The 24,338-nt window shown below is 46.0% G+C and overlaps 1 protein-coding gene across 1 annotated transcript; it reads right to left on the reverse strand.

Annotated features, from left to right (window-relative positions):
* Positions 1–6,053: 6,053 nt before the first annotated feature.
* nalf2 (NALCN channel auxiliary factor 2) lies at positions 6,054–22,371 on the reverse strand. Its single transcript, XM_047020567.1, has 3 exons — positions 21,233–22,371; positions 6,962–7,133; positions 6,054–6,457 (listed from the first exon to the last, which is right to left on the reverse strand). Exons 1-3 carry the CDS (start codon positions 21,950–21,952, stop codon positions 6,141–6,143), a joined length of 1,209 nt encoding a protein of 402 aa, XP_046876523.1. The 5' UTR covers positions 21,953–22,371; the 3' UTR covers positions 6,054–6,140.
* Positions 22,372–24,338: the final 1,967 nt, after the last annotated feature.

The following is a 24,338-nucleotide window of genomic DNA, read 5'->3' on the forward strand; positions in this document are numbered from 1 at the left end:
ATGGGATCCACTTATGTTACCGTAACATTCAAAGATCCGCCCAGTTGTCTATGATTGGACTGCGCTCATTTTGCTCACTGCATTGAAAAAGGAGCGCTTCGTTGTTCGCTTCGTTCCCGGCAGTGTGGCACTGAAGTGGGACGTGTTCCTTTGTCTTTGTGGTAGTAAGAATAACGCAGTCATACCTGTCCATCATTTTACCTGCGATCGTTTTTACGGCTGGAAATTATTATTACACGTCTGTCATTTATTCAAGACCTGTTATCTCCAAAAAACAGATATAATTCATATCGTTTCTGTCGTCCAGTTCTGTTTTTAAACTTCACTATTTACGGGCGACTTCATGGCCTGCTGTTACGTGCTATTCACACACTTTACATGTATGTGCAACTTCTATAAGTACTGAATAAGCTAAACATGTAATGCAAACAAGACCGCGGGCTATGCAAGTTTTAGTCACTGCATATCTCTCTCTTTCTTCTCCCTCTCTTTTTTGGCTACATATCTGCTTGTTCAGTGATCTTATCTGTGGTCTGCCCCAGTTCAACATCAACAGCTGAAGCAACATGAGCAGCTCTGGTGAGCAGGGGGAACTAACATCTTTAAAGTGTTATAATAAAAGGCATTATAGCGTAATACTAACATATGTAGGGTCATATATTTTCATCCCCTAAGTCTGTCACTAAAAAGGCAAGCCCTGTGGAATTCATAAGTCAACTGAATAATAAACACACACACACTAGAGTTGTGTGTCTACCAAGGCATGTTGCCATTCTTTAACAATGACTGATGGCCCTCAAGTGAATCCCATCCTGTCAGGTAGAAGTTATGGGACTTCATTTCTCAGTTGGAAATGGAGATAGGGGATAACTTCCTGAGTATTTCCACTTCCCTGCTTCGTGGTGGGAGCTTGTCAATCAGTGGTTCTGTGCTCCGACTTAGTGGGTGTTCACATACAGTAAGGATAAGACATAAGGAGAGAGATGTAGTACTAGAAAAAGAAGTACGAATTGGAAATGAAGGGGTTGGGGGTCATAGAGCTGCAGAAAACTGATATCACCTGAAAATGATTCTGATGAGAATGAATCTTTGATGAAAATAAAAATTCTGCTGGGAAAAATCCTTTGGATTTACCCTTCTACTTTGACTTGTTAACATATTTGTGTTAAGAAGAGTGATCAGATGTGTATAATCATGTCACGATGTAGCTGAATTTACCAACCTCGTCCTTTTAAGTAATCTCTCTCAAGTTCACAGCTGTTCCGCTATGACTGCACAACAGAAAACATACTGTACACACTCTGTCTCCATCCTAGTGTCTTTACATCTCTCACTCATGCCACATACTGTACGCAGGCTTCTCAAGAATAAAACAGCGTCTTTTACAGTCTGGTAATGGAGGAGATGCTGAACTGGTTTCACTCCTGACTCGTCTCAGAGTTGAGACCTGCCACACCAGAGAAAACCCTAATCCTCAAAGTGTTAGTCTTCTCTGAAACTGCAGGATCCATCCGTTTTGTTGGCAGGAGGGGAGAGAGAGTGTGCTGCCTGACTCACTGACGCTGGGGCATCTGTCACACAACACCAGCCAGAGACGCTTACATATCCTGGAATGTGTTTGGTCATAAAATTGGTAAAATATGATTTAAATAGGAGTGTAATAATTTCCTCATGCCCATGAAAATAAGGTACGTGTAGATGGTGGCTCCACATAGTCCAACATCTAATGAATTTGCAGTTCAATTCATTAGCGCTAACAATCACAGACCTGCTGTAACAGGGGCCCACATTTTCACCAGACACACTCCTAACTGCACACTCGATACAGCACAGCTTGTTTCTTGTCGAGGCCAGACACAAAGCATGGCTGTGACCTGTGCTCCAATGTTAATAATCCTGTCGAGTTATATCATTACTGAATTTACGTTTGATATCCAGGCAGGAGGTGAGGGGGGTGTGGAGGTGAGGCAGGAGGTGAGGGGGGTGTGGTGAGGCAGGGGGTGAGGGAAAAGGTGAGGGGGGTGTGGAGGTGAGGCAGGAGGTGAGGAGGGTGTGGAGGTGAGGCAGGAGGTGAGGAGGGTGCTGGTAGGAGGTGAAGGGGGTGTGGAGGTGAGGCAGGAGGTGAGGGGGGTGTGGTGAGGCAGGGGGTGAGGGAGGAGGTGAGGGGGGTGTGGAGGTGAGGCAGGAGGTGAGGAGAGTGTGGAGGTGAGGCAGGAGGTGAGGGGGCTGTGAAGGTGAGGCAGGAGGTGAGGGGGGTGCTGGTATGAGGTGAAGGGGGTGTGGAGGTGAGGCAGGAGGTGTGGAGGTGAGGCAGGAGGTGTGGAGGTGAGGCAGGAGGTGAGGGGGGTGCTGGCAGGAGGTGAGGGGGGTGTGGAGGTGAGGCAGGAGGTGAGGCAGGAGGTGAGGCAGGAGGTGAGGGGGGTGCTGGCAGGAGGTGAGGGGGGTGTGGAGGTGAGGCAGGAGGTGAGGCAGGAGGTGAGGCAGGAAGTGAGGCAGGAGGTGAGGGGGGTGCTGGCAGGTCACAGACCGGCCAGTCAGGCCAGCTTGAGAAGCCAGAGGCTCGGCGGGTTCCCCTGGTTTCTGTTTTGTCATTGTTGCAGCACAAAAGGGATTAAGTGACTCCATCTGGTTTTCCGAGTCTAGATCTGTTGCTAATTCATCTGGAACCACAGGAGGCTGCACAGCACCCGACACTCTGCACTTTCAGAAAAGAGCAAAGCTGAGATTTCTTTTCGCTCCCTCTTACAAATTCACACAGGGTGAAATCCCATCTGGTAAAAGCATGACCTGTAACGATACCGTGGTGAAGAGTTTGTTGATCTGAGATGACGGGGAGGTTGCATGGAGTACGTGTACTCTTAAACCATGCCTGGTATCACAGGGTCCTTCTCCATCCTTCTCAACAAGAAGCTGTCCCGCAGATGTAGGTCGTTCCTATACTGTATTATTCAGAGCCCATGCCTGCTCCTTTAAGTATTAATTTAAGAGAATACTCTCTGTAGAAACAGCATTCCAAGAGCAATAAAAATGAGCTTAATATAAATATGCGTTTTATCACTTTCCAGCATTGGGAATGGATTAGTCTCTCAGAGAGAGTTTTATATAGGGCTTGTAGTTCAGAACGAGATATAAACATCAATACAACACAGCACTGGGGAGCTGCCCTGGTCTGTTGTTCAAACTAGCTGTGATCCATGACATCGCTCAACATCTGACAGATGTCAACAAAGCTCTGGTCGTGGAGAACAGGGAAACACTGTGCTGTTTGAAGAAAAAGGGGGACGGTATTATTACTGAATCAATTTAACTGTTGGAAGAATTGAAATATACCATTCAATAACGTCTGAGACTACTTCAGCAGACAGGGCACAGACCAAGACAGAAGGAAATCATTTTCCCGTCATTACAAATACAGTGCCGTTTATGAGATACTGGCATTTTAATGCTGCAGTCTATCTCCCAGGACAAACCAATACCATAAAAACGTCTGGTTGTTAATGACATCAGTCATCTTCAAATGCATGCAATAAGGGATCAACTCTCTTGGCAACAGACATTATAGTAAAGAAATCATCACTTTTCCTAGATCTAAAATTGAATTGAGGTTGTTCAGATCATTTCCCACTACTTACTTAACAATGGCGCCATCTACTGGTGAGAGAGAGTAGCACCTATTTATTTCTGGAAGAACAGTTAAAAATATGTCCCTGTTTTGCTGGTGTTCACTGTTGAAAGGTACTTGTTATTTTGGCCCTCCACCAGTTTACGTAAATTTCTTCTCATTTGTTTCTGAATAAATCAATAAAAATAACATCTTTAGACAGGACAGCTTTGATGAACGATTGTATTACTTTATTGGGTTGGAACAGTGAGCAGTCACTGGTCCGCCCAAAATACAACAGAAACATAAAAACAGATTACATACAGGTTAACCAGAAACACAGATATGGGATCATATTTTTTTATTCAGAACATAATATAGCACAGTTTCAAAACAATCTCAGAAAAAAAATAATGTTATTAGAACTAGTGCAAAAAGGTCTAAACATGAAAGCACAGTGTATAAAATGGCATAAGAAGTAGTGTCCTCGCAGAACAGAGGCCAGGGAGGAAGGTGAACACACATCCTCTGAGCCTTGTCAAACAGAGGTACGTATTCCTTTACATTCTACTGTAGGATGAGCCAGTGGCATGGGGATGGGCAGGGTACAGGTGGTCTTCTGAGGAACGGGGAGATCATGAACACTGATCACACATGGCACTGCCTGACACGAGGCAGCGGCTCTCTGTCGGATCCTGACGCTGAGAGTTGATGGTAGAAATACCACGTTTACCTTCGTACAGCTGTGCTGGTTTGGGATCTTGATCTTATTTTCTTTTGGGGGGGATATCAATGCTTTTATTGTGAAAAAGCTTCACTCTGTAAGAGGACAAGGCTTTGTGACTGATGTACAGAATAACTCCAAAGAAAAACGAAGTATGCAAAGAACACCAGAATAGGTCAGAGGATTTCAAACCTAGCAATCAGACACACATGAGAACGATTTATGTAATCATACTCTGTTTAACTGTGTTGCAAATACCAATTCCACGTTTTGTCCACAGATGGATTTCATGAATAAATTAAGGTGGAAATGTTGTTGTAAACTCTGATATTTAGAGCATCTTCCCAATGCTCGGTTACATTCCTGAACATGCAGAGAAACTTAAGAGAATGGAAACTATGTCTCCATCGTGCCCTTTGTTTGTGTCACGTCACGTGACGCATTCGTATCTTGGAAACATATTTTTTAACCGTTTACTGGTAAACACCCCCCCCCCCCCTCCTCCAGCCAGCCTCACCGGAGGCTCAGTGAAATGTAATTAGTGGTAAATGATCTGTTTTATGAGTAAGAGATGATTGGTGCAGTTGTGATGCAGACAGGGTCTAGGGTGAGGCTGGCAAGGTACAATCATGTGCCTTCTTGAAACCATTAGACACACAGGAGGGGTTCAACTCATTCATATCAACTTTGCATCAACACACGGTGCCCCACTGCAGTTCAGTACCTCTGACATTCTCACATCATTTCGCCCCAATTATAATCTGCTATTTTATCTTTGCATTAATCTATTCCTCCGGTAATAAAGGTGATGGAGATGATGGTAATTAAAATGATTATGACCATATTATTATAACCGTTAGATATCTAATAGTCACTGGGAAAACCCTGTAACTACACCGCAAAAGTATTCATAAACATGGTTATTCTTTGCAAATTGAGAAGTTTCATTTTTCTATAACAGCGTAGATTTCGGGAGACGTAATTATCACCCAATTACACAGCTTTGAAAGATCTGTTATCAGACATATTTCATCTGATCTTGCACCAGAAATCAAATATCTGTCCTGCTTTGGCTAATTGATTGATGACGTTGATTGCTCTATTCATTTATTAACCTGGAACTCACTCTCATAACACACACGTGCACACACACACACACACATTCAGAAAAGCCTCTCACATCCAGCACTATACACAGTACTCTCTATGTTATGCAGTCCACTTCCCCCTTTACAGAACAGACTTATGGTTGCGATCACACAGTCTGTTGATGTGACGATGTAATAGTAAAAAAAGACCATATGTACCCGATCCCTTACCAGAATCAACAGGCTTGTTTCTGGGGGAACACCTCAGCTGTCCAGCCGTGTGAAGGGGCTCTCACCCTGGGCCCAGGAGAGCCTCCCACCTGCATGGTGAGGGGAAGCCTCATGTTCTCCTCCTCGTCCTGCCACCGTGGGGAGAAGAGCACAGGAGCAGAAACACCTCTCCTACCCTCCGTCGCTCTCCCCTCCTCCTCCTCCTCGTCACCTCCCAGCTCTTTCCTCCCACCCCTCCTCCTCCCTCGTCTCTGTAGACTAGACTGAAGGTTCTATCTAGACTGAAGGTTCTAGACTGAAGGTTCTAGAAGCCGTGTTCATCAGGCAACAGCTTCTCCTCTCTTGTAGACTGGAGGCAGAAGGAGGCAGGGGAGGGAGACCGAGGCAGGGAGGCTAGGGAGGGAGGGCAGGTGGAGGGGAGGGAGGATGGGAAGAAGTGAGAGAAGGAGAGAGGCAGTAGGAGGAGGCAGGGCAGGGGGGAGTCAGTAAGAAGTCATCACTCTTCCCGGGCAGAGCTTTCCTCCAGAGGCAGCATGGCCTCCAGCCCCAGGGCCCCTCCGCTCTGCACGCTGGAGAACGACACCACGGTGTGCAGCAGGAAGAGGACCAGCACGCACAGACGCATCCGGCTGCTGCTGCCGCCGCCGCACACCCTCCGCCCGGACGACACTGGCAGGGAGCTGGGCTGCTGCCCCGGCAAGGAGCCGGGGAACTGGCTGAGGGCGCAGGCCTCGCCCGCTGAAGAGTCGCAGCCAGCCCACCGCACGTCACAGCACTCCGGCTCTGCAGCGGACAGCTGCTGCTCAAGTAGCCCTGCAGGGGACGGGGACGAGAGACATTTAGTAGGCGTGAAACGATACACTCAGCTCACAATATTAATCTTAACATATTACAATATGTATCGTACAGTTACACCCCTAACATTTTGTGATTGAAAGAGGGAGTGAGAGAGGAGAGAGAGAAAGTGATTGAAAGAGGAAGAGAGGGGTGAGAGACAAAGGGGAGGGAGAGAGGAGAGAGAAAGAGAAGAGAGAGAGACAGAGAGAGAGAGACAGAGAGAGAGAGAGAGAGAGAAAGAGAGAGAGTGAGAAAGAAAAAGAGAGAGACAGAGAGAGACAGAGAGAGAGAGAGAGAGAGAGAGAGAGAGAGAGAGAGAGAGAGAGAGAGAGAGAGAGAGAGAGAGAAAAAAAAAAGAGAGAGACAGAGAGAGACAGAGGGAGAGAGAGTGAGAAAGAAAAAGAGAGTGATAGAGAGAGAGAGTGGTTTCAGCGGGCCTCTCGTCCCGTCTGATGACTCATCCAGCAGGTGAGCTCCTACCTGTACAGATGAAGCTGGAGAGTCCACCGTAGACCAGGTCGTCGTTGTCCGGTAACACAAACGGACACTTAGTCTGCACCTCCAGACAGTATTGCTTGCAGGGAATCCTGTGGTGACACTGACTCTGGGTCGCGTTGAAGTATTCTGAGCATAACCAGGCTTTGTAGACTGACTGCAACACAGGAGAAACACATCAGTCAGGGTTCAGACTGAGGCAGGGCGAGAGCATCCTGACTGAACATGGGTCTGGACAAGCACGTTATGCATAGTGTTTTCTGATGAAGTGTGTCCTTGTGTAGTTTCATATCTGTCGATTAACTATGTTGGGATGTGTGAGTAAAACAGGTGTGGCTCACTGGCTCTGACGCCAAGACTGGAACACAGCCTTGATGCTATTCCTGTGCAGCCGTTTGCACTGTGCCACTTCACACACAGAAAGACAGGTGCTTCTGTCTCAAGGCTAGTTACACAAAACCTCATGTGAATCCTACTGAAAGAGCTATTTAAAAAGTAAACGCTGTAGCATGTCTATACAGCAAACAGCATTGGGCCAACAGAAAAGATACCCTCTCTCTGTGAGCAAGACATCATCTGAGAGAGAAACAAGAGTGAGAAAACGAGTGAGTTAGACAGAGAGAAAGGAGAGAGCGATAGAGCTCTAGAGAGAGTGAGGGAGAGAAAGAGAGAGTGAGGGAGAGAAAGAGAGAGGGGGGAGAGAAAGAGAGAGGGGGAGAGACAGAAAGCGAGAGGGGGAGAGAAGAAGGGAGAGAAATAAAGAGCTTGAGAGAGAACAGATACAGAGGAAGACAGTCTTAGAGACTGTGTTAAGGGAAGAACTAGAAAAGAGAACTAGAAAGAGCGATCAAGTAGAGATAGAGAGAAATTGTGCATCGAATTGATCTGAGAGAGAGAGAGCTAGAGAGAGAGGGAGAGGTAGAGAAGGAGAGAGCTAGAGTGAGAGAAGGAGAGAGCTAGAGAGAGAGGGAGAGAGAGAGAAGGAGAGAGCTAAAGGGAGAGGGGGAGAGAGGGAGAGAGAGAGCTAGAGAGGGAGGGAGAGCTAGAGAGGGAGGGAGAAAGAGCTAGAGAGAGAGGGGGGGGGAGAGAGAGGGAGGGAGAGAGAGAGAGGGGAGAGAGAGATCTCCATACACATGAACCTGCAGTATGTTGCCCACAGATGGAGATGAAACACTAGGCTTCCAGAATAACAAAGACCGCCAGCAGTGATCTTGTGTCTTTAGAAAGCCGACTCCAATAATGCATCCTATAAATCATAAATACTATTTAGCTAAGGACTTTTTAACGTGATGCACAAGATGTATTCAAATCTAACTACAATCTGCAATCAATGAGCCTTCATTAAAACATGAAATACCTATATACATATATATAGATAAAATAATCAAATAGAAATGTGTTAATATTGTAATCTCTATTGTTATATGTAATAGTATGTAACAGTAATACTATTATAGTTTAGAGTTTGGTTGACATCAGTTTATCAGGATATCACACGCTTCCAGTACGGTTGAGGATATTGTTACCATGGTAGCACAGGAGAAATGTCTTAAGCATGGGATGTAGAGCGATCCAGAGATCTCCCAGGCCTGTTCACGAGCTAGAGAAGAGCAGGGGATGAAGGACACTTCAGGATCATCACTGCAGACGAGCGTGTTCTGGGTCACAGCTCCTTTTAATCTTGGATTAAGTTCAAAGGTTCCTTGTTCCTTTCTTTCAGTGTGGTTGCGTCAGGGTCGCTCTCTGCTTTTCACGCGGTCCAAACCACGACCGTTCTCAGATTGTTAATGTGCTGGGTGTGCTAGCGGGGAACTCGGCAACATAATGATCGACTACACAAACTGTGACACGGTCAGTCATGCACAGTGTAGTATGGCTAACGCTTCTTTCCTAACCCCAAACCACAAACAAACGTACGCTCATATACATTCACCTCTGAGTGTGTATTGTGCAGGAAGGAGGGGTGTGTCTAAGAAGCCTTATTAAGACTGTGGCTATCATATCCTGGATGCTGGAGACCAGAGAACTGACTGGCTCTGACAAGCCCTCCACAGTGCGTCTCATGACCTCATAGCTCAGTCTGCAGTTTACGAGCGGATGTAAAACATTTTGCCCTCAGCATCTCCAGTCAGTCAGTAAAAAGTTTAGCTTCAATCTTCAGACTGGAACCCTGGCAGCAGCCTCCTCTCTGTGGCTATGGGAGGTCCTGAAAACTGCTGTTTGGATTGGATTCCCCTGTGTTTGGCTTTGGTGCTGGGTCTACAAGATTTCCCAATGTAATTTTTCAAGCAAACCCCCCCCTCCCATCTAAACACCCCCGCCCCCCCTCCCGGTCTCTCCTCCCCACCTCCCTCCCCCATCCAGACCTCCCTCCATCTCCCTGCCTCTCTCGGAGCTCCCTCCTCACCAGCAGAGGTCCTCAGTGTTACGCCTAAATGAACCACAGCAGAACGCCAACAAGTCATGTCTGGTCACCGTCTAAACAAACCAGAACATGGAAAATCTCAAAATGTGACACAAAAACAAGGCTTCTGTATCATCTGCCATGCCTTAGCTTCACATCACCTTTCATAAAACATGAAGTAACAAGCTTCAGAGCTGTCTTGCGGAGCTGCTGAACACATCTGAGGTTACCCAGTCATGATGCAGTATACGGCCCTGGGGGTGACTAGTCTGTGGAGCAGGGCAGGGCTGGGTCAGGCATGCTAACGCTGGCATGAATGTGCTTCTGTAAAGCGCTCCTGGATGGGTGCTCTGCAACCTAGCTTCGTCTCAGCACAGCAGTTTAAATTCTCCTGCTGGCCTTGACAGCAGACTGGCTTGACAGCATGGCTACCCTGGCTGTCGTTCCACACACAGCAGAGAGAGAGAGCTGGCTGTCGTTCCACACACAGCCCTGCTACCCTGGCTGTCGTTCCACACACAGCAGAGAGAGGGAGCTGGCTGTCGTTCCAACCACAGCCCTGCTACCCTGGCTGTCGTTCCACACACAGCATAGAGAGAGAGCTGGCTGTCGTTCCACACACAGCAGAGAGAGAGAGCTGGCTGTCGTTCCACACACAGCAGAGAGAGAGAGCTGGCTGTCGTTCCATACACAGCAGAGAGAGAGAGCCAGCTGTCGTTCCACACACAACAGAGAGAGAGAGCTGGCTGTCGTTCCACCCACAGCAGAGAGAGAGAGCTGGCTGTCGTTCCACCCACAGCAGAGAGAGAGAGCTGGCTGTCGTTCCACACAGCCCTGCTACCCTGGCTGTTGTTCCACCCACAGCTCTGCTACCCTGGCTGTCGTTCCACCCACAGCCCTGCTACCCTGGCTGTCGTTCCACACAGCCCAGCGATCTGGCCGAGGGCCCAGCACAGTCCAGCTCTGCTGTGACAGGCTGCAGAGCGCCATGGGTGAGGAGAACGCAGACCTCAGTGGCACATGCTTCAGTGGGTTGGCGGAAAACAACAAGAGACAGAGTAGAGGCAGGTTCGTTCTACTCACCTTCTACCCGCAGGAAGCCCCCACATAATGGAGCTCTGCAGCCAGTAATACCTGCCCCTCGCTGATCAATCACAACATTTACGCTGGGCTCCTTCAGCAGGTGTAAATCTGAGTGAGTCACGAGGATGGATTGAGTGGGGTGTTTTGAGGGAGTGAGTTCTGAGTTACAATCAACACCTCCTCACTGACATCCCTGGTGTTGCTGTACAGAGCACTGTCTAAGGAGGCTCTGGTGTAGGAGACGGACTGTCTGAGGAGGTCCTGGTGTAGGAGACGGACTGTCTGAGGAGGCCCTGGTGTAGGAGACGGACTGTCTGAGGAGGCCCTGGTGTAGGAGACGGACTGTCTGAGGAGGAGGCCCTGGTGTAGGAGACGGACTGTCTGAGGAGGCTCTGGTGTAGGAGACGGACTGTCTAAGGAGGCCCTGGTGTAGGAGACGGACTGTCTAAGGAGGTCCTGGTGTAGGAGACGGACTGTCTGATGAGGCCCTGGTGTAGGAGACGGACTGTCTGAGGAGGCCCTGGTGTAGGAGACGGACTGTCTGATGAGGCCCTGGTGTAGGAGACGGACTGTCTGAGGAGGCCCTGGTGTAGGAGACGGACTGTCTAAGGAGGCCCTGGTGTAGGAGACGGACTGTCTGATGAGGCCCTGGTGTAGGAGACGGACTGTCTGAGGAGGCCCTGGTGTAGGAGACGGACTGAAGCAGGTGTGCACTCACCCCACAACACTGCCACGTTTAGACTTTTGACACGCGCACCACGGCGTGTCTCCCGCCCAATCACAAGAGAGTTTGATGATCAAGCAACACATTTGTTACAAATTATTAACAGGTGAGAGATTGTGATTCCTCAGCAGATATCGAAGTTCAGGTCACAGAAATAAATAAAACACACACAAACACACACGAGTTGTTTGCAGTGACTATAAAACTATAAAACTGACCTATAAAACTGTGAGAAACATCCCTCATCTCTCAAACGGCCCATCAGTATGAAGGCCTCTCGGTATCTGACATAATACACTCCAGAACAAAAAACGGTGATCATGACGATGAGAGCTAGGTAACAACGTGAAAAGGTTTGCACTGTGTTGCAAAACACAACTTGAATTTCCCAGGCTTACAGTTCGAGTGCATACACAGACATTTTCAAGCTTATTATTCCGCCACTCAGACCACTGTTTTACCTTTCCTTTCTTGTTAGATGGTCGAGATATGTAGATAAAATAACACTTGTCTCAGGTACATAAGTATCAATGGCTAATCAATAGCTTGTTGCTAAGGGGAAGTTACTTATCTGAACCACACAACTACAAATCAAATGTTCCAGCAGAACCCCCAGTATAGGCTCCTTGGAACGAGACCACTGATGAAACCGCTGACACCAATATCGTCAAGATTTTCATGACATCGTTGTAGAACGTATGAGAATATTAAGAATATAAGAGTTAACGGATGTACGATGTCTATATGATGTATACAATATGTTGCCACATGGTTCAGTTAAAGAAGAAGAAAGAGAGTCCAAGTTCATGAAAGACTAACGGTGTGACCAGCGAGCCTGTCTCTCTCCCTGCCCTGCCCTCTCCCCCTCCCTGCCCTGTCCTTCTCCCTGTCCCTGCCCTCTCCCTGCCCCTCTCCCTGCCCTCTCCCTCTCCCTGCCCTCCCCCTGCCCTGTCCCTGTCCTTGTCCCTCTCCCTGCCCTCTCCCTCTCCCTGCCCTCTCCCTCTCCCTGCCCTCTCCCTCTTCCTGCCCTGTCTCTCTCCCTGCCCTCTCCCTCTCCCTGCCCTGTCTCTCTCCCTGCCCTCTCCCTCTCCCTCTCCCTGCCCTGTCGCTCTCCCTGCCCTCTCCCTCTCCCTCTCCCTCTCCCTCTCCCTGCCCTCTCCCTTTCCCTGCCCTCTCCCTGCCCTCTCCCTCTCCCTCTCCCTGCCCTCTCCCTCTCCCTGCCCTCTCCCTCTCCCTCTCCCTGCCCTCTCCCTCTCCCTGCCCTGTCGCTCTCCCTGCCCTCTCCCTCTCCCTCTCCCTCTCCCTCTCCCTCTCCCTCTCCCTCTCCCTCTCCCTCTCCCTCTCCCTGCCCTGTCCCTGTCCCTCTCCCTCTCCCTGCCCTCTCCCTGCCCTCTCCCTCTCCCTGCCCTGTCCCTCTCCCTGCCCTGTCCCTCTCCCTGTCCCTGCCCTGTCCCTGGCCTCTCCCTCCCCTCTCCCTCTCCCTGCCCTCTCCCTTTCCCTGCCCTCTCCCTGCCCTCTCCCTCTCCCTGCCCTCTCCCTCTCCCTGGCCTCTCCCTCCCCTCTCCCTCTCCCTGCCCTCTCCCTCTCCCTGCCCTCTCCCTGCCCTCTCCCGGCCCTCTCCCTCTCCCTGCCCTCTCCCTGCCCTCTCCCTCCCCTCTCCCTCTCCCTCTCCCTCTCCCTCTCCCTCTCCCTCTCCCTCTCCCTCTCCCTCTCCCTCTCCCTCTCCCTCTCCCTCTCCCTCTCCCTGCCCTGTCCCTCTCCCTGCCCAGGCTGCTTATCACAGACTGTGTGCTCAGCTGCTTGGATTCCCAAGAGTCACCTGCGTGTAACTGAAGCGAACGAGGACTGGGATGCACCTCACACTACGATGGCTCTCTTCTGCAGTACTGTACTCCTGAAAGGACCTGTAGTCAGTCTGGTATGACATCGCAAAATTCTGAACATATCTTAACATAATATCACTTATCCTAGTTTTATGCAGTCTTCAAGTTTAACGCCTGTTAATATTTGTAAAAAAAATAAGGATATGTTTCAAATAACTAATAATTACATACAAGATACAAACTCAGGACCAAGGGATGAGGATAGTATTTTATCAAACTGAACCCAAAGAAAATACACAGTTTAATGACTAACTACAAAAGCAATATGTGCCAACAACACTGTACATAAGTTCTACTTAAGTTGATAAAAAATTGAGTTATCAGGATGAAAGAAAGTTTTGCGTGAGCTCTGCACTTACAGATTGAGGGGTTTCCAGTAAACTGCAAGACCAGAGAGATTTAAAGCAACAGCAAGCTCTAAAAGATGGCCTAGTTTTGCCCTGTCTTCAATTTATTTGTCTGCTCACCAATGGTGACTCATTTGGAGTCTTTAGTCAATGCTAAGAGGGCTAGCATTAGTGCTAGCCCTCCCTATCGTTTACATGGAGTGGGTTGCAGAAAACAATTGCCTTCAATTCTGATTACAGGCATGATAATCAGCTCAATCAGATCAAGATCTCGACACTAGAACTGTAACATTTTGTGTTTTTGTTTTTTTACATTGGTTGATTTGAACATTTCCTTACCTATAAATAATTGGTTGTCTATCATTTTTGTGTTACACATTTATATCCATCTACATATTGTCACATAAATGAGTTTGAGCGTCATGTCTGGTATTTTATATACGTTGCACTTTTTCACACAACACAAAGTCACACCAGTACAGTTGACTGACAGATATATGACTGGAGCAGGTGTTTTAAAAATACAGATCTGGGATTTCTATTAGAACTAAAGTGTCCATAGCACCTGGAGAGAGAGGATTTAGCTTCCTCTCTGGAAAAGCCGAACTGATAGAAACATATTCAGATGAGGTAAGGTGACAGAAAAGCCTTACCAAGCACTAAACCCTGCATGATGAAACCATCATCAAGGAAATCCTCCACTTGAACAGCTCAATGTGACAATCCGAATTGCGTATTTCTGTTAACGTGATAATTTGACAGTACATTAACATATCATTTGACTTTTAAATTCTAGCTAGCACACTTCATAAGATATCATCAGTGTAAGGGCTTGAAATATCTCAATTAGCCAAAGAAGCACATTAGGGGTAAACCCCTTTACAGTCTGTTCTAAATTGAAACAAATCCTTTCTAATTGTGATTATTATTCTCATTGCCATACAGAGAGAGGTTGCTAGGCACAGACTCTGGTATCTATGGTAACTGCAGGCTCCCCTGTATGGGAGTCCCAGGGGGAAGCTGGGAGCTCCTGAACCTTTTCTGCTACGGACACAAGTCAGGCGCCAGGGCAGCTAAATAAAGACAGAGGAAATCGGCCATGCAAACAGGGGGTTTCCAAGTCCACCTCCCAGAATAAGAGACAAACCTCCAGGCCGTCTTGCAGGGCCTGCCCGCCGACATCCCTGCCCGCCGACATCCCTGCCCGCCGACAACCCTGCCCGCCGACATCCCTGCCCGCCGACATCCCTGCCCGCCGACATCCCTGCCCGCCGACATCCCTGCCCGCCATCAGAGAACCTCGACGGTTTGACCACGGCTAGATGGAATTAATTTGCATAACAATATACTCAAAAGCTTTTACCACTCAAACAGATCCAGCTGGGGGAGATGGTTGTGTCTGGCGATGGCTGTTGCTAAGTGTTTTCAGCAGTTAAGCAACACAACCAAATGGTGATGAGAAAATGTGAGATCAATGTTCTCAATGTGGTTTTGAGTAACCCCCCCAATCACTGTCATTAGAATGCTTTTAAGCAAGAAATCGTTTAGCAGTTTAATCCATTAATTGTCTGATATTGAACTGCTAAATGTGCCACTGTCGATACAGCTGTATTTAAGGATGAGGATCACATGCACATTCCCTGCATTGACACATCGCTGCATCCTAATCAGTGTTTGCAAGTCGTGGCACAGACCTCTAATTCTGTCCTTCGTACAGCTTCACTGGACAGACGGAACAGAGAGACAGGAAATGCATGGGAGAAGGGGGAAGACGAGCAGGAAAGGCCCTGTGTCAGAACCGAACCCAGGTCAGTGTGTTGGAGCCTTAGTTCATAAGATACTCGCTCAACCTGGTGAAACACTAACCTAGCCTAGCACATTACACCTCTAAGTCTAAACTTTAGTTTTGCTTTAAGAGTCTGTTAGCATCAAACAGGTAGCGTCAACTGGTTAATTGTTCAATAACTCCATCTCATTGGCATCAGTCAAGTTTCAGATCGCTGAAATTGGCTATATGCACACGACTGCCATACGTATTTCAGGGAAAGGAATAGGCCAGGTCTATAACTAGGTTAGAAACGTGACTTTTAACCAGAACAGGTTGTTAACCCTTAGATATTGCTAACCCTAACTCTATTGATACAAAAATTCAAAGTTTAGAGTCATACAGAGTTACACCAAGGACAAATGTGTATCTCAACCAAGGATTATTTAACCTTATGGGGTCAAAAAGTCAGTCCAGATCATTGGTTTTGCCTGAACACAATTTTTGATTGGTTTAGGAAATAGGACTAACCTTTAAGCATACAATTAACCATATGGCTTATGTTAATATTTAACAGCAGAGATTAATCCTCATATATTGACATAATTACTAGGTCTACTTACTAATTTGTATAATTAGCAGGTCTCATAATGAATTCCTCTAATAGGTATCTAGTATTTGACTACCTAAATGTTTTGATAAACACACAACAGAACAATAAACCATATTAAACAAAAGCAACACTTTGTCTCAGTCCCGAGCCTTCTGAGGACTAGCAGCCAAATCTACTGCATCCACAAAGTGGTTTTGAACCACTCTGTAATAAGTTTGTTACGATGAACTAAAAGAAGTAGTCTGGTCAGTACTGTACTGTAGCGGTCAAAGTAGGCCGTGGCAGAGATTTGACAGAGTGGATTCTCCAGTCTGCCTCAAAAGCTGAAGGGGAGAGTAGGACGGAACACGATATGGCAGGTGGCTATCTATTTCATAGATGGATCAGCCTGTTAGCTGATGTAGATACTGCTGGTCTCTCTGGGCTAAAGGAAGTAAACTGTGATTGTGTGCTTAGAACGGTATGACTGTGTGTAATTGTGTGTTCAAACAAAAAAGGCATAAAATGAAAGTTCACGTGAAATAGATCTGTCGAAACCTCTGCCACGACACTGTACACAGAGATAAGCTTTAATCAAATCTACATGCTAAACACTTGCAGGTGTCTGACATAGGAAGGGTGTTCAGCTGTGAGCGCTCATAATGGATGTGTCAGTTCTGGAGCAAGGATGATGGTTAGCTAAGTGAGTCATTATCCCTTAAAATCTTGCGCAGGCCAAGCCTGCTGAAAAAGAACGCAGACCAACAGAGAGTCTTCCATCTCTCCTGCTGAGTGGAGCCAACAGCAGAGTCCCCCTCTAATTAGCATACAATACAGAGACAGAGTTTTGATTACAGGAAATTCCCCCTAGTTAGCAAACAACAACCTTCATATTTACAAGAACAACCAAATACTTCTCTGGATTGTGTTTATTTACAGTTCAGCATTTATACACAGCAATGTAGTATCAATGAGTTTTGGTTCAAGTGTTTTGATGTTGCTTTGTGTGTGATCTGATTCAATGACAGTCATCATAAGCAAAAACTCACAAGAGTAAATACATGTTATTTTTCATCCTAAAACTATTTAAGACACTATCCTATCTAATTATTGAAACTGGTTCATGTCAAGGTTTTGCTTCTGAAAATAAAACCGATGGCCCAATTCCATAGTCAAAATCATTTTTTCATTATTTAACATTTATGACACACAGAACAAAGTTTATTCTGTCCCTGTGTACAAATATTATATGTACCAATAGTACATATAATTTTGAAAAAAGTTTAAGATTCCGTAACGCAATTGACAGGACCACCTGATTAGAGATCAAATACTGTCACGGGCAAAGTACATAACACAAAACGACAAAAACAGGCAAGTCGTGAAAACAAATCATAACATGAAGGATATCAACACAAAAAAGGAAAACCGAAGATGATTACACAAAGAGCACATTGTGTTGTTTCACTCTTATTTTCAGTAGAGGAAACCTGTTCCCATTGGGGCCTTTATCTTTGGCTATTTTCAAATCCTGCCATTCAGGACTACAGAGGCCATTCCTCTGGTGAGGAAGCTTATTCACCTGGGTGATGTACACTGACGTCTCATGGCTGTCCATCAGGAGAAGCACATAATCACTATCTAGCAGTTAGGCCCAGGACCATCATAGCTCACGAAAACCCCAACGAAACAAAGAGAAACGGCTGCAGTGTTTAACTCTGAATATTTAGAAAACATACCAGACGGACAGTCCAAGGGTTCCGTTTCACAGTTACCAGAAAGCAACAAGTTTTCAGTCCTCCCAACACCGTAAAAAAGGTCTTACATTTTCTACAGAATCGATATGGAGAACTGAAGAAGCATTTCTGTCAACCAGGGAAGGACAATGCTGAACCCTCCCTTGGCAGATGGACAGGCCCGTAGTTGGAAGAGGTGCAGATGGTATGGATATGTGACACTTCCTGCCATAAATCCTTCAGGAACCTCCAGCTTGCCTCATTGCTATTCCAGTAGGCTGAGTCAGCCACTTCCTGTTCTGACACCAGCAGCCATGTCTGCTCCAAGACACCACCCTCTCCGCTTCACGACCCACCTCTGTGTCCCTCTGCAACACCCCATGTGACTACCTCAACAACAGCACGCAGAGTCACTTACACCAGTGTACTCGAATTTAGGTCCCTTTATTTGGGCACTGACATCTTTTCTTTTTCTTGCTCATATTCTAATGCAATATCGCTTGAAACGTGTTTGAAATTGCGTTTTGTGAAATCGCCATCTGAGTCCATCTGTAAACGTGAAGGTTTCTGTGCATTCTGCTAATTCTTTAATTATACACTGCTACCGCTACTATGATTTTTACAGGAAATGTGAAGTCACATAAGATTACCAGTGATTAAACATTGATTCTGATTGGACACACTTCTCAGTGCTAGGGTGCACTTGCGGGCTGAGTTTTAGCAGCAGCTGCAGAAGATCATCAATAATTGACCATATAATGCTTTAAATGGAGAGCGCGAGTCGCAGGCATTTAAATCACAGCCAGTTAATATTTAAACATTCCCAAGAACTCAAAAATATGCATAGATCAAGGTGACATCGGTATTTATAGACCTACACAGCACATTACATTCTATTTCACAATGCAGTGTGACAGGGCTGTAAGTGACGTTCCAGCCGCTGCACTCATCCATTGTTTCCGGCAGTATATTAAGAGGAGATCCGAGCTTCGGCACTTCAAACGCATGCCAGAAAAGCAGAGAAAGATATCTGCAGAAGCCTGAGCCAAGATGTTGACACCGTCAAAACAATTATGCCTGGAAGGGTGTCTTTTCGTGCCGTCACCCAAGACGCTTCATCTGTGAGGTCACTCAGTGAGGACGGTGTTCGTCCTTGGAAGGAGCAGTCATTCAGTCATGTAAGGGGGCTGGCTTTCAGTCATGTAAGGGGGCTGGCTTTCAGTCATGTAAGGGGGCTGGCTTTCAGTCATGTAAGGGGGCTGGCTTTCAGGAGTTCTGGACAAGGGCCTGGAGAGGTTTGCTTTCGAAATAACACACCCTCACCCCACACAAGAGAACAGATGAGAAATGTAGCCTGTGTGGCCTGTCACCTCGTATTTATCTCTGTACTGTAAACACTGTTCCCAGCAGGAGCCCCAAAGGATCATGGGTATCTACACGTAATGAGATGAGACCTGCTAGGGATTAATTGATGGCATTGCTATAGTAACCTTGTCACAACAACAACAACCTTCCCACTTCATAAATCTCCTTTCTCTGAAACTGTGATTAAGATGAGGACGTGTATGGCGACAAAGGAACACCTGTCCACATAAATTAGCTTGAGCAGTGAAACATTTCTTTAAAATGCATTTCAACGTCTTACAAATGAGCATTATAGTCCATAAAACAGCTTCTTTGGTATAAAAAGTGTGATACAAACACACACGGATCGAACAATCTTGTGCCGTGCAAAATAAACTGCTGTCAGGGACAATCTTACGACATTGGTAAAAAAAATCATAGGAAGCTAGAAGCCTTCTTAAACCCTTCGGCCAATCTGCCATCCTGTCAGAAAACATGCGTTCCACAATCCCATGCTGCTCAGATTTTAAATCTGCTATAAAACAGGATATCAATAGGGACTACAGTGAAGGCAATCCAGAGAACTCATGTTTGGCAGCCCGGCACAACAGACAGACAGGGTGGGAATTATTTAGGATGGGTCTCAATGACAGGAGCTAGTACAAGAAACTCATGAAATATAGATATGGCAAACATTCTCAAAGGGACCGATTTGGATTGAGGCTGATGTTCTCTACGTCAGCGGTTCTCAATCCTGGTCCTCGGGACTCCCTGCCCTGCATGTTTTGGATATTTCCCTGCTCCAACACACCTGATTCAAATAAATGGACCAGGATTGAGAAGCACTGCTCTACGCCACAACAGGTGACCTTGATTTATAAAACTAAAAACGAAAGTATCTCATGCCATGGATACGTTAAACTTCTTGTCTCTGAAGAAGTAAAAAGAGAAAAGAGCTTTCAAGGGGATTTCCATGTTAGATGATCATTTATGGAGGAACACTCAGCTGCCTAGGAACAGAAAGAGTGGTGACACTCAAACAACAACGTTGTTTTTATAGTTTGTGGTTTCAGAGGGTGGACTGTCCTAAAAACTGAAAGCCTGTTTCAGAGGCCACGCGAGACAGTTACATACCATAACCTCTGAAAAGTTATGTAACACCTGGGAACCAATTAGTGGCCTGAGGAAAGCTAGCTGTTTCCCTCGGGCCTTATTTTACAACACACTCAAGCACTGCTACGGTACAAGGTGAGGTGTGTGCCACCAATTACTCTCACAACAGCAGGGTAAGTGACACAACAGGGACAACTACAAGACATGTATTCTATTGTTGCCTTTATGCATTTTGCGACCACAAGGTATCCAGATTGCTATGTTCTGCTTCAACCAGCTAGAGCCATCTTTTGTCAGTGTAATATGATTTGGCCGGTTCTGTTCCAATAGTGGGTGGACAAAGACCGTCATTTGATCTTTGATTGGTGAATCAAAAGGTCTAATCTAATCAGGTAACTGAAGGCATATAGGGCGGGCTTGAACATTCATTGCTACCTCAACACTTTGCATGTGGACACAAAAATGAATATCAGATTTCATTAATCTAATAACGGAGGGATTGAGGACGCAGACCATGCACATGTTTATGAATTATAGAAATGGGAGATAATGACAGTTGTAGGCCTCTGGTACACGAATTCCACTTTCAGTGGGCGTGCCGCAACTACTGACTTTAAATCTCAGGACAAATGAACATTTTGAAGAACAAAACATCTAGAATTGAACACCGTTCCAATCCAATCATGACAAGGGCAAGGGTAGGTCTAAGCATGTAGCTTAAATCTGTTTTAGAGATCAACTGTATTGTACACAACCCCCATTGCACACTCTCCCTCCATCTGTTCCCTCCAACTTAGTGTAACCAGTCCTGTCTGCATGTGACACCTTACTTGGGAACTCTGGGGGTGTCACCCAGCCTGGGTAGCACCCAATGTGTTGTGAACTGAGAGACACCAAGCACAGAGAAGACAGACTGTGCTTCTGATTAGGCCTCTGGTTCCTAATGAGTCATAAACATCTCCGGTACAGACCAGGCTGCAAGACGAGGAAACACCAAGTATTTGTCAGACTACTCGGGCTGCACAGTGAGGTCACTGACATCCTTAACTGTAAACAGCAAGACTATCCTTCAAGGTTGAGTAAGACGTTTCACGTGAACCCTTTAGTACTTTTCACGCACACTTTTGTTATATCGTCGTTTCTTGGATATTGAGCCAAGGCATTCAGCAATGTTACCTAGACTGTAAGTAAACTGTGGCACACCTGGCGACCAGGTAGATGAATGCAGCATGAGATTGGCGGGAAGCGCGAGGCATTTGACTTACCCTACAGTCCTCTGTACGTGATCGGACGGAATAATCCTCCGATAAATACTTGAGAAAGAAGAGGTCAAACTCCTCATATTTTTCCTGAGCATGTTGGTCCAACCTCATGTACGCCTGGATACAGATGCTGCAGACATCCTCATCGTCTCCGCCACCGTTTAACAAATCCCAAACCATGTTCTGAAGACTGCAATTCAAACTGTCTGGTCGAGACATCCCCAACAATAAGTCGGAAATCGTGTAAGAATCACAAAAAGAGAGGCTAAAATTCCTAAAATAATCAAGTATTATCTGCGAGGAGAACGCTGATGGAGTGGGAGATGAAGGCTCCGAGACGGTTTTTTGCCGATAGAGTGCGGTGCAGGCTGTTTCCAGGTGTGTGTGGCTTTGAGCAGCAGTGCAATGAGGGCTTGGAGCAGATTTGGTCAAATTGCTTAGAAAAATACCACATTTCTCCTCGTTAAGACCCGGGTCGATCCCATCAGTCGCGTTGCTCCAGATTTTGCGGTTGCTCCTATCCTTGGACCTCAGTTTAACTCCAGCACACAACCAGAGGTGATCAGAGAGAAGGACAGTGAAAAATAATAGGGATGCCAAAGACATTCGCCATTTCTGTACCCTCTCGGAGTCCGCACAGGGTTTGTCGTTTTGTTTGGGTGCACAGCAAATTTTTAACACGGCGTCATCTTCCTTTCGAAACATCCAAGCACCCCTGATCATATTTTAGGGGGGGAGACAAAAGCGATCTCAGATAGGGTTTTCACCGCTGCAATATATCCCCCAAACAATGTCACCTATCTCGTTTGCAACATGGTGAAGGGAAGCATATTTTCCAAGTTGTGACAAGAAATCAATCCACTTCAACTCCCCGGCGTCTAATTTTCACAATAATCCATTGCAAATAAATAACGCCCGGCATAATATTCCCCATACACCCATATTTTTAACATGTTGCAAAACCTCTCTGACACCTCCACCACCGGTGCAGCATCACACAAGAAACGCATAGCACGTACTGAACTAAAATCTTACTCTATATCTGCCATCCTAATGACAGACCTTATTTTTTCTTCCGTTTCTGATGCAAAAAGCGGAATATGCTTCTCATCTTCTCTCTCCTCTATAGAGTCTCATTTAGTCTGTCGCCATCTTCGATTTAGCACAAAAAACCTTGAGATGTTTTAATTGAAGGGGGGTGGGGCGCCTGCGCTCTAGCTCTCGCCTGTGGTGGTTCCACATCTCTCCTCTCGCGCCCCCCCGCCATTCATTCCCAACTTTCATTCATCCCTTTACACTAGCGTCCGTCCTCATTGGGATACATTCGGGATCACATCTGCCATATTTACTAGACAGAAATGTTAATAGTGACAAATGTAAAACAAATTGTCAGCAAAAATACGGCATGATAGATGAATCGTAAAATAGGCCACGATTCTTTCGACTGTGGCGCACGCAGGCATCGTGAATACAGCCTGTTTAAACGTTTCAGTTATGTTTTCAGTTTGTTTTCTCTCTGCATTTTATAGAATTGATGTGTGCTTGCCATGCCCACGGTAACCTTCATGCACAATGCTGATGACTAATTAATATTTTTAACATTAAAATGATGATCCTACAAAAAATGGTCGTCATCACATCTTATTCCTGTAATGTGACTCTCCTGTGCTTTATGGTCATCAAGTTTACCTCCTGGCACTGAGTAGCTATCTCTGGGAGGGAAGTTTATGTCGCTTTGTATAAAAACGTCTACTAAATGAATACATGTACATTAAAACGTATTTTGTATTTATGCCAAAATAAACTAGGAATCCTTTTCTCAGAAAAAAGGTAGCCTAGGCGTTCACATTTGTGATCAGTTAATCTGCAATGTCTGCAAATGTCTCTTCCGTTGACCAGATCAATGGAGAAAATAAGATTACGTGCAATCAGTGTCTATAATTGAGTCTGCTTCATGTCTCAAAGGTATCAAGTACCTGTTGGAGTGAAGATGCTCATCTTGAGACAGGCACTGCTACTTTGTCACGAGTCACATCATACGGTGCGGAGTACGTTTGTGGTAAAGAAATAGCCGAGATTCTACTTAAACTGATACCTAAAACTTTTATGTAGGCTATGGAAATGTCTGGAAAAAGCACCGCATGAACATGCAATCAAGACACGGTTGTTTTCAGCATTCTGCCTCTTCTGGTTTACAAAATCATCAAGTCATCATCATAATGCAGTTCTGTGGAGCATCAGTCCATGTCGAAGTCGGTAGACCGTGACTGAGTCGAAATTGTAATCATACTGGATTACCAATTGAGACTTTGTGCAACAGCCACCTCTTTTTGCAGGATTGTGACATCTAGTGGAAGAAAGATGTCAGTGTTTTATTTATTCATTATGTGTCCAAAGTTTGTGTAGCCTACGTGTTTTAATATTTGTCTTAATTACATCGTTTGCGGCAATAGCCTATATAACAAACTATAACACTGGCATAAATTACAACAGTGTCACGACCAATTTTTAACGCTTTCACGTGATAATTTTTGTAACCATTGTTACTTACACTCGATTTAAACCAATCAGTAGGCTATTAGGTCTCCACTAACACTAAAGCTGGAAAACAGCACATGTGAGAACCGCAGCGTGCTGACGAGTGATGGAGGCTCTGACGTAGGGGTAATCATGTAACGCACATAAACATGTGGCCCACCTCTCTTCATCAGACGGGCCTTCAAGCAGAGTCCACTGGCAGATGGGGGTACAGGCTTCTCTTTAAGACAGCCCTTGGCACCATGATCAAAGGTTCAATTAGAACCATCTGCGCTGATAACCTGCCAACTTTAGACCCTAGTCTTTTTTAGCATGGCGTGCAGCTGCAAACACTACCCATGCTTTATTAAATTTCTTTGGGGCGTTAACCTGGATTTCATCAAACATCATTATTTTCCCCCCTCTTCTGCAGCCTAGTGAGAGTCATTAATCATCACAAATCCCACAATCGTTTTTTGGGGGGCCATGGAGAGAGCGGGAGAACTGCGCCGTAGCAGCGTATTATTACGTATCTGTAGTAAAAGGAGTCTTTTCACAGGAGACAACTCCCCTACGCAGGCTTTTTCACACT

Source organism: Hypomesus transpacificus, chromosome 5 (genome assembly GCF_021917145.1).
Source record: "Hypomesus transpacificus isolate Combined female chromosome 5, fHypTra1, whole genome shotgun sequence".
In the NCBI taxonomy this organism is placed as follows: domain Eukaryota; kingdom Metazoa; phylum Chordata; class Actinopteri; order Osmeriformes; family Osmeridae; genus Hypomesus; species Hypomesus transpacificus.

Excerpts from the sequence above, each read along its gene's own strand:
- nalf2 (XM_047020567.1), bottom strand. The coding sequence starts at position 21,952 with ATGATCAGGGGTGCTTGGATGTTTCGAAAGGAAGATGACGCCGTGTTA. Across the intron at positions 7,134-21,232 it reads CACGTACAGAGGACTGTAGG|TCAGTCTACAAAGCCTGGTT; the intron begins GTAAGTCAAATG and ends CCTGTGTTGCAG. Across the intron at positions 6,458-6,961 it reads CTCCAGCTTCATCTGTACAG|GGCTACTTGAGCAGCAGCTG; the intron begins GTAGGAGCTCAC and ends CGTCCCCTGCAG.